The 11,353-nt window shown below is 40.0% G+C and overlaps 1 protein-coding gene across 1 annotated transcript in view; it reads right to left on the bottom strand.

The window, feature by feature from the left end:
* The window catches only part of OCLN (occludin), a 73,820-nt gene extending 65,346 nt beyond the window's left edge, over positions 1 to 8,474 (bottom strand). Inside the window, exons 1-3 of the mRNA XM_007943321.2 lie at positions 8,425 to 8,474; positions 6,505 to 7,180; positions 2,454 to 2,615 (exon numbers count right to left, since the gene is read on the bottom strand). Coding sequence (XP_007941512.1) covers positions 2,454 to 2,615; positions 6,505 to 7,180; positions 8,425 to 8,474 — 888 coding nt within the window. The remainder of the gene's footprint in view (positions 1 to 2,453; positions 2,616 to 6,504; positions 7,181 to 8,424) is intronic.
* Positions 8,475 to 11,353: the final 2,879 nt, after the last annotated feature.

Raw genomic sequence — 11,353 nt, 5'->3', positions numbered from 1 at the left:
GCCAGCACCATTTATTAAACAAACATTCTCTTCCCCACTTAATGGATTTGGGGCCTTTGTCAAAGATCAGCTGACTATAGGTCGATGGATCTATCAAGAGATTACTCTTTACATACATTCCATATGACAAAAACATTTATTTACTACTAATGAGAAACTAAAGTACTTATGAAACAATGTATTGGCAATCAGATTTCCCAGGATTTGGTAAGGGTGCTTTATAAAAGCTTAAAAAGGTATGTAGTTCTTTCAGCAGCAGCAGCATTACCTCATAAATTACTAAGGCTACCTTTCGCCCAGTAATCGATCAAGAGCACCTAGAACTGATTAAACCTTCATGACAGTAAAATCAGATGAGGGGCCAGAGTTCACCAGGGCTCTTATATTACTAACACTGGTCTCCCCTGAATTAGGGTTTTGGTTTTTTTTTTCCAAGGCCCTTGAAACCTTAAGTAAATAAATCCAACAGCCAGTGAAAACTGACACACCCAGAAACTCTCAGGGAAACATTTACTTCATAGTTCACAATAGACCGTCCTATTCCATCTCCAGGTGGCCTTGCCTGGAGCTAAAGGTCAAAAGAAACACTCCCTGATACCTTCATACCTTATAAAACATTGAGGGGGGATGGGGAATGAAGGGAAAAAAAGAACTAGAGGGCTTCAGAGAGCTACTAAAAAAACCTAAAATTATCCAACCTTCCTTCCGAGGAGTGGCTGGTAGGTTTGAATCGCTCACCAGCCTTCTAGTTAGCAGTCAAATGCCTTAGGCACTATGCCACCAGAGGTCTCAATGAGAGAGCAGGGGCACAAAATTGGAATGTATCACCTTGCTGTCTATTGTCTTGTTGTTGTTGTTGTTATGTGCCGTCGAGTCAGCCCTGACTCATAGCGACCCCTCCTTGGGTTTCCGAGGCAGTATCACTACGGAAGTAGGATTGCCCAACCTTCCTTCCGAGGAGTGGCTGGTGGGTTTGAACTGCCAGCCGTCTGGTTAGCAGGCAAGTGTCTTAGCCACTATGCTACCAGAGCTCCCAATTGTCTTAGTGCCATATAAATATCACATCCTTTCTAAAACAGTTTCATTTTTGCTCCTTAACTAACTAGAAAATACTTTACCTACATTTCTAGATGTTTTCCAGAATGAGACTAATCAGATACTAGAGCTAAAGGATCCTTCAAGATTATCAATGTCTTTACCTCAGACCCCCTGACCTATAGCACCTGTTCTTAGCCTCTCCACACTACCAATTCCCACCAGCCACAAACAAACCTACCCTGGCACCAATGTCCAGTATTCTCCACTAGCCTTCATGACAAGAGATCAATCTGGTCAAAGAATCCTGTAACGGCAGCTCCTGAGGATGCTCACGACAGCATCCTAACAGTTCTGAGAAACAGAGTCTCACTGCAAGTATCTCTAAAGACAGTTTAGGTCTCAGTAACAGACTCACTGAAGACATACTTTAGAGACAGGGACATTCTGAGCATCTGGCAAATCAAAGCATATAGGAAGCCACCTACTAATATGATTAACAGTATAAATAAAAGAGAAAATTGGTATAATCGTTCTCTCTTCCACTATTTTATAGGCAAATGTTAGCCCATAATTAGTCACTATGGTCTGTCATACTATTATTTACGTAAAATGTTTAAAAGATCTGACACCTGCAACCACTGCAAAAAGCACCCTTGTAAATCTTGACCTGAGAAAAGCACCCTGGACAATGTTTCCAATGTTTGCCAGTGCTGATGGGAATGTAAAAATGGTAAAGGCATTTTGGAAAACAGCCTGGTAGTTCCTGAAATGGGTAAACAGAGAGTTACCATAAAAACTCAAAAACCAAACTCAATGCCATTGAGTCGATTCCGACTCACAGCGACCCCCTTTAGGTTTTCAAGGCAGTAAATCTTTACAGAAGTAGATTGTCCAGTCTTCCTTCTGCAGAGTGGCTGGTGGTTCAAACCACTAACTTCGGGTTAGCAGTCAAATGCTGTAAGCACTATGCCACCAGAGCTTCTTACCATTTGACCCAGTAATTCTAGTCCTAAGCACATATCCAAGAGAAATGAAATACACATCTACACAAAAACGTGCATGTGAATATTCACACATTATTCATAATAGCTAAAGGAATAAGCAGAAAATTAGAGGTGGAGTGGTAGGAGGAGTTGCATTTGTTTTGCAAAGGCCAAGTTATTTCCACATCACTCCTTAGAAAGCCTGGATCCACAATTTGGAAATGGAAATCTGATTTTTAACTTGCAGTGAACCAATTTCCACTTATCCCACCCTCTTGAAATTCTGAGTGAAAACTGAGCAACAACTTTTGCAACATACAAAGACAACATTTCTAAGAACAAAGTTTAACAAAGCACTAAAAGTCATGCTTAAATACAGAAAACTAGGAGTTTAATAAAAGACTGAAAGTTTGGTAATTTTTTTACACTTACCCACTCCTCGACATTGGGAGGCTGCTCATCATAGACATGTTCCTTGTCCCACAGAATATTGGACTTGTCATAATAGTCTATCTTTCTTCGAGTTTTCACAGCAAAAAAAATTATTAATGCAAAAGCCACAATAACCATGAAACCCAGTACAATGGCAATGGCCTAAAAAGGGATTAAAGATATTGACACAATTAGATTTTACTTATTTTATCCCAATAATATTACACAAATTACCAGAATCCTTATCATCTAAGGCTGTATTAAATATCTATGGCTTAATTATATAAAAGTGAAGCAAATGGTTACATGTTAGAACTGTCATAAAACTAACCTAGGAACATACACACATACCTTAATTAAATCCTCAGAAGATGCTTAATGTTAGTTGCTACCAATTTTTCTGCATATAACATGCCCAAATAACAAACATGCATATAACATGTACAGGAAACTAACACGAGGGAGCTGCACAGTTTGCATATAAAAAATATGTAAAAAATTATATAACATGGTTATTTACGCTAAAAATACGGCATATTGTCATCCCTATTTTAGAGTTGAAGAAAACTAGTTCCAAAGCTTGTGTACTTAAGAGTCATATTTTTATACACAAATGAGAATGGCCAGTAATTATATGAATCATTCATATACTTATAATGGATATGAAAATGTTTTCTCATTTTCTCTATTTAAGTAGCCTTAAATACCTTGTTGTTGTTGTTATGGCCTTCAAGTCAGACCCAACTCGTAGCGACCCCTCCTTGGGTTTCCGAGGCAGTATCACTATGGAAGCAGATTGCCCCATCTTCCTTCCGAGGAGTGGCCTGGCCGGTGGGTTTGAACCACCAGCCTTCTGGTTAGCAGTCAAGTGCCTAAGGCACTACACTAGCAGAGCTCCTCTTAAATACCTAGCCACTTAATATCTTGTTCACTTACTATCAGGATTGAACCGCTCCAGTTCAACCCCCTGCTGAGAATTTGTCTTTCCACCCCAGCTACACTGAATCAGAACCTACATTTTAATAAGATGCCCAGGTGATTCTGTTAAAATCCTTTTTCAGAGAATACAGGTTTCAGAGAGTCAGAGCACTGAGAAAGAGGGTACTCTTAGCCTATTTTTCACATATACATCTGAATGGCAACAAATACTCTTGAAAACCTGTACTTACAAGGAAAACATTTCAGACTTCAAAATAACAGGAGACAGTTACAGAAGGTCTAACCCCAAAAGTGTTTTTGCAACACCTTCAGGAAAAAGAATGGAATTCCCAAGTCATGTAACAATAAAAAAAAAAAGGAAGGAAGAAAAACCAGTAACTCACAAATGTTTAATTTGTTAATTAGGATAACTCATGATTACTAATGACAAGGTTCTCAATGCTGCCTGTCCATTTGAACCACCTGAGCAGCTTTTAAAACTAATGGCATCCACTTTGAAAACCACAAACACTTTTCAAAGAAATTAAAACCCACTGCTATTAAGTCAATTCTGACTCATAGCAACCCTACAGGACAGAGCAGAGCTGCCCCATGGGTTTCCAAGGCTGTATGTAAATCTTTACAGAAGCAGACTGCTTCATCTGGTAGGTTTGAGCCACCAACCTTCTGGTTAGCAGCTGAGTTCCTTAACCACTGTGCTACTAGAGCTCCAGACTTAAAGGCCTTACCAAATGGAAAAACAGCCGATGTTCATAGACTGGAAAACTTACTATTGTTAGAATGGCAATACTCCCCAAATTGATCTATAGATTCAGTGCTACCCTTCAAAAATCCCAGCTGGCTTTTATTGCATAAATTGAGAAGTTGATTCTAAATTCATATGGAAATGAAAAGAACCTAGAATAGCCTAAACAATCTTTAAAATGAAGAACAAACTTGGAGGACTCACACTGCCCAATTTCCAGACTTACTACAAAGCTAAAATAAGACAGCATAGTATTGAGGTAAGAGCAGATCTACATATCAATAAAACAGAATTGAAATTTCAGACAATCCAATGTTGTTGTTATGTGCCGTCAAGTCGGACCTGACTCATAGTGACCCCTCCTTGGGTTTCCAAGCCAGTATTGCTACGGAAGTAGATTGCCCCATCTTCCTTCCGAGGAGTGGCTGGTGGGTTTGAACCGCCAGCCTTCCGGTTAGCAGTCAAGTGCCTTAGCCACTATGCTACCAGAGCTCCCAGACAATCCAATAGGGAAAGAAAAGTCTTTTCAACAAATGCCGTTGAGACTACTGGATATCTACATGCAAACAAATGTTGGATCCCTTCTTTATGTGTAAAAAATTAATTCAAAATGTGTCACAGATCAAAACATAAGAGCTGAGGTTACAAAACTATTTGAAGAAAACAAAAGAGTAAAATCTTGGTGACCCTGGATTTGGTAAATTCATCTTATAGATGACATCAAAAGCATAAGAGACAAAAATTAAACTGGATGTCATCAAAATGGAAAACTTTTGTGCTTTAAAGGGCACCATCAATAAAGTTAAGACAGCCCACAAAATGAGAAGTTAAGACAGCCCACAAAATGAGAAAATACTTGCAAATCATGTAAGAGGCTTATATTGAAAGTATATTAAGAATTCTTATAAAAAAAAAAAAAAAAAAAACCTTACTGCCATCGAGTAGATTCTGACTCATAGCGACCCCAACTGGCTTTCCGAGGCACTAAATCTTTACAGAAGTAGATTGCTCAGTCTTGCTTCTGTGGAGTGGCTGGTGGGTTTGAACCACCAACCTTCTGGTTAACAGTCAGATACCTTAGACACTGTGCTACCAGAGCTCCTTAAGAATTCTTATAACTCAATAATAAAAAGACAAATTACCCAATTAAAGAAGAAGGCAAAGGATCTGAATAGACATTTCTCCAGAGGATATAAAAATGGCCTGTCAGTCAGTACATGAAAAAATGTTCAACACCATTAAGGAAATACAAATCAAAGCCACAATGAGAGTCACACATTGAGGTTACCACTTTGCACCCACTAGGATGGCTATAATCAGACAGACATATAATAAATTGTTGTGAGGATGTGGGAAATGAGAATCTTCATACATTGTTGGAGGGAATGTAAAAACACACAGCCACACTGGAAAACAGTCTGGTAGTTTCTCAAAAGGTTAAATATAGTTATTATATGAGCCAGCAATTCTCCTCTTAAGCATATATCCAAGAGAAATGAAAACATACATCCACACAAAAACTTGTATGTGAATGTTCACAGAAGCATTATTCATAATAGCCAAAAAGTGAAAACTACTCACATGCCCATCACCTAATAAATGGGTAAACAAAATGTGGTATAGCCATATAATGGAGTAACTGGTACATGCTATGACATCTATGAACCTTGAAAACACTGCTAAGAAACCAATCACAAAAAAACGTATAGTATGTGAATCCATTTATATGACAAATACAGAAAAGACAAATCTGTAGAGATAGGAAGTAAATTAGTGGTTGCCTAGGGCTGAGGGAGCTGGAAAATTGGGGAGAGCCTGCTAATGAGTACAAGCTCTTTTTGCAGTGAAGAAAATGTTTAAAAATCATGTCATGATGGCTGTGTAACTCTGTAAATATATCAAAAGCACTGAACTGTACTTTAATGAACTGTAATGTATACGAATTATATCTTAATAAACCAAACAAAAAACCACTACAATCTGTCAATTACAACTCACAGCAACCCAACAGGACAGAGCAGAACTGCCTCACAGTATTTCCAAGCCTGTAAATCTTTATGGAAGCAGACTACTTCATCCTTCTCCTGCAGAGCAGCCAGTAGGTTCAAACTGCCAACCTTCTGGTTAGCAGCCAAATGCTTTAACCACTGCGCTACCAGAGCTCCTTGTTTTAATAAATATCTTAATCAAGCTGCTTTAAAAAATATTGACACTTGGTCCCTCCCCCAGATTCTGATTTATTTGGTCAGAAAGGGAGCCTTGACATCAATGTTTTATTTTTAAAAGTCTCCCAAAGTGATCTTATTGGACAGCCTGAGGTGAGTCTCAGACCTAAGGAAGAAGGGGAAATGAAGCAAACTATCATACCTCCTGGGGATCCACCACACAGTAGTGATACAAATACTGATCCACGTAGAGTCCAGTAGCTGCAGGTACATAAAACTGGTTGCAGAGAGCATATATCTGAGAGCCATATAAAGATCCAGAAGACTGGGCTGTTGGGTTGACTCCCATTATGTAGACAATTGTGGCAATAAACACCATGATGCCCAGGATAGCACTCACTATTATCACAGTCAAGTAGTATGTTCTTGTTCTGGATATTTCAGATCTTATAACACTGGTAACAAATACCATCAATGCAGCAATGAAAGAAAAGGCAGCCATGGCCAGCAGGAAGCCCTTTGCTGCTCTTGGATCTGTGTAGCCTCCTCCATAACCATAACCATAGCTATAACTATAGCTACTTCCAAAGCCACTGAAGCCACCTGCTCCATAAGGGTAGCCTATACCACCTCCCAGTAAGCCATTTCCATAGCCTCTGTCCCAGGCAAGCGTGGAGGCAACACAGGCAAATATGGCAATGCACATCACAATAATGAGCATAGAGAGAATCCGAATCACTCCTGGAGGAGAGGTCCATTTGTAGAAGTGAAGAATTTCATCTTCTGGGTAGAAAGAATACGCTGGCTGAGAGAGCATTGGTCGGTTGTGCATCTCTCCACCATATATGTCATTGCTTGGTGCATAATGATTTGGCTTGCTGAAATGCACATGAAAACAATTTCCAGTTAGCAATTTTTGGTGGTTTTAAACAGGAAGAACATATAAAGTATCTGGAATAATTTATACAAAACACTGGCTAAACTATTCTTCCTACTGGCCGATTAAAAACCATAAGGATATCTATGCATCAGAATCATTGGATGGCTTGTCAAACACAGATGATGGGCCCCACCCAAGGCTGGACAGGTTTCCAGCTGATGCTGATGCTGACACGTGCTTGAGGACCACTACTCTAGCACCCTACACAGCACAGATTCTCAAACTGGCTGCATATTAGGATCCTATGGAGAATGTGGAAAAGCATCACCGTATACCAGTTAAATCATTTCTGTGGAAAGGAGCCAGGCAGTTTAGGACAATGACTTTTAATCCTTTTGCCTACGTGACTTCAAGATCAGTGCATTAAGACATGACATTTTTACTAACCTACCTGGGGTCATAGGTCCCGAGTAGCACCTGCATCACTCTTAAAACTGACAATATGAAAAACATCATGCTAACGAGAGAAGCCAGTCACAAAAAAACCACATATTGTATGCTTCCGTTTGTATGAAATGCCCATTTAAGAGCCAGAAAGCAGATTGGTGGGGGCTAGGGGAGAAATGGGGACTAACTGCTAATGGGTGCAGGGTTTCTTTTTGGGTGATGAAAATGTTCTAAAAATATACAATCTCAATGGGTAAATTGTGAGATATGTGAATTACATCTAAATAAAGTTGTTAAAAAAAATTGACAATATATTGCCAATGGCCATCTAAACAAGGCAATTTCACTCAATCAACAAGTGTTCATTAATGGCCACACTATACCATGGGAGCATGCAGAAGTAAGAGTTCTCAGGAAGGGCAGGCACTATTTGGAGAAAGAAAACTAGCAAAGAAAATAGCAGTCACATCAGCAGGTGTTTATGGCTGAACTGCATGGTATCATTTGTGAAAAACAAAAGGAATAAATACACAAGTAACTATAAGCCTATACTATCTCCTTAAGGAAACATAAGAAACCGGTGACAGCGGTTGCTTCTGCAGAGGGAGACTGTCTTCCTAGAAGTTAAGGGTTAAGAGGAAAACTCACTTTTCACTCTCTTTTGGTCCCATTTAAAATTATAAGTGTACAAACCATTCTATTTTTTAAAAGCAAAGCACTTAAGAGATGAAAGTTCCAGCTATGTTTCTTACATGTGATAGACAAAAAAAAAAAAAAAACTAAAGAATTACTTACAATTCATCAGGTCTATAAGGAGGTGGACTTTCAAAAGGCCTTGATGACATGGCTGGTGTTATTGGTCACCTGATCTTCAGATTGAGCAACACCTGCTAACTCCAAGATAAGACAACCTAAGCAACAAAAGGAGGGTAATGGCGTTTACTGCTGAGGTGGGAGTTTCCTTACATTAGTAAGAAACTAATGATATCAATCTCCAAGTAACCACTCAGCACATGGTTACTTCTCTTATCCTTTCCATTGCCATTTTTACGGTTGGACCATAAATTCCTTGAGCACAGGACATCACTGAGCACAGGCGTTGTCCAGCTTGGTATCCCTCATAGGGTGTAGCATCATGCTCTGCACATCACTGATGTACAAATGTTTTTTTAAACTTGAAAATATAAGTTACAGGAACGATAATTGCACAAAGCTTTTCCAGTACAGGTAAAATGGTATTTTTTAAATATTCATTTCAAAGATCAGGAAGATGTGTAAATAAAAACAACATAAAATCCTCAAATTCAGTTTCCTATTATTTTCAAAAGTTCATATGAAATGTGAATGCATATCAAAGTGTATATACAGTATCTACCACTTCTCAGAAGGAAGGCTGGGCAATCTACTTCCATAGAGATATCGCCTTGGAAACCCACGGAGGGGTTGCTATGAGTTTGAACCAACTCAAGGACAGTGATTTTGGTCTTTTTTTGGTTAGCACATATTAGCTCCTCACCAGTAACTAAAGCATAATCTAATCAGTTAAAAACTGTGTCTTTATCATTAAAGATGACTACAAAACTTATCTGTGGATGGTGAAATTGTGGGTATTTTCCCTTATCTCCTTTTCCAAGTCTTCAAAATGAACAGTATATTTATAAAAAGGTAAAAAATGTTAAATACACATTGCATTAGAGAGCCCTCTTCTAAGAGAAAAGTTCAATTATTTTGTTTTAAAATTCCTCAGAGCACAAATCTCTGTCTGAGAGGCAAGTTCACTCAAACAAGTGTTTACTCATGGCATAGTGCCTAAGGCACTTGACTGCTAACCAGAAGGCTGGCAGTTCAAACCCACCAGCCACTCCTAGGAAGGACGGTTGGGCAACCTATTTCCGTAGTGATACCACCTCGGAGACCCAAGGAGGGGTTGCTGTGAGCTGGATCCAACTCAACAGCAGTGAGTTTAGTTTGGTTTAGTAAGCTATACCATAAAGGAGCTCTGGTGGCATAGTGCCTAAGACATTTGACTGCTAACTAAGAGGTTGGCAGTTCAAACTCTCCAGCCACTCCATGGAAGGAAGACTGGGCAATCTACTTCCATAAAGATTTACTGCCTTGGAAACCCAAAGGGGGTCACTATGAGCCGGAATCGACTTAATGGCAGTGAGTGTGGTTTTAAACTATACCATGGGAGACTGAGGAGCTCTGGTGGCATAGTGCCTAAGGCATTTGACTGCTAACCAGAAGGCTGGCAGTACAAACCCACCAGGCACTCCTTGGAAGGAAGGTTGGGCAATCTACTTCTTTAGTGATACTACCTCAGAAATCCAAGGAGGGGTCACTATGAATCAGATCCGACACAAGAGCAGTGAGCTTGGCTGGTTTGGTATGGGAGCCTGAGGAAGTATGAGAAAGTTCTCAGGAAGGTCACACACTATTTGGGGAAATGAAACTAAAAAACTGCAGTCACATCAGGCAGTGTTTGGGTGGAACTTGCATTATCAAGTGCAGCATAGGGGTAACCAGGGCAGACTAAGAAGAGACTTAAGCTGTGAAGGGCAAGGAAAGCAATCCAGGCCAAGTGTGGCTGGCTGGTTTGTGGGACAGTGAAGGTGGTGGGGGGATATGCTGGAATAGTGCAATCTTCTGCAATAAGGCCACACAGATGGAATGTAGTGAAAACATGGATGGCTTCCAAAGCCTAGGAGACATTTCTCATCTTATCTCATTCAGGTAGGGAACAGGGAGCCAGTTCATGATTCTCACTCAGCAAGGGAGGTATACAGAAGTTTGATTTCAAACCAGATTAGAAGGACAAACAAGACTGAGTAAGGAAGGGCACCTGGAGTCAGCAGCAGTGAGCCCAGGTATATGTGTAGTGAAGGACTGGATTAGGGATCCAAACAAAACCAAACCCACCACCATCGAGTCAATTCCACCCCCCACTGGATTTCCAAGGAGTAAAACTTTACAGAAATAGATTGCCTGGTCTTCCTTCCATGGAGTGGCTGGTGGGTTTGAACCATCAGCCTTCTAGTTAGTAGGCAAATGCCTCTTAGGCACTGCACCACCAGAGCGCCTTAGATTAGGAGATAGGAGAGAAGAAAACTAACATTTATCAGATACCTACCATGTATACAAGATGCTTTACATACAAATCTCATTTTATCCTCCAAGCAACTTTTGATGGTTAACTAGACACTTTACAGGTGCAGAGCTGGTGAGAATGTTAAGTAATTTGCTCAAGGTCATGCAGAGGCTAGTGAACCACTGAGCTGCAATTTCGAACCCAAAAGATCTCACATGCTTTCCACTACCACAACTATAAAGAATGAGCTCCTTTTGGGATACAGGCAGTCCCCAGGCTATGAACATCAAGCTTATGAACAACTTAAACTTGGTCTTTAATGTTAAATAAGTATGTCCTCACTTCGAAACTACTGCACCAACCCATACTTAACCAACCCAAACTCAAAGTTCATCCCAATCAGCTTTACTTGCTACATGTGCAGCTTTTAAATAATGGAACAGGCTTTGAGCCTTTTCTTGCACTAACCAAAACCCCCAAACCACTGTGATTATGAGTCGATTCTGACTCATAGCAACCCTATAGGACAGAGCGGAACTGCCCCATAGGGTTTCCAAGGCTGTAAACCTTTGCAAAAGCAGTTGTCCTCATCTTTCTTCCACAGAGCAGCTGGTGGATTCAAACCACCAACCTTTA

The sequence above is a fragment of the Orycteropus afer genome, unplaced genomic scaffold (assembly GCF_000298275.1).
Source record: "Orycteropus afer afer isolate SDZICR_OR568_19922 unplaced genomic scaffold, OryAfe1.0 scaffold00104, whole genome shotgun sequence".
In the NCBI taxonomy this organism is placed as follows: domain Eukaryota; kingdom Metazoa; phylum Chordata; class Mammalia; order Tubulidentata; family Orycteropodidae; genus Orycteropus; species Orycteropus afer.
This window is presented reverse-complemented; position numbering and strand designations above follow the sequence as displayed.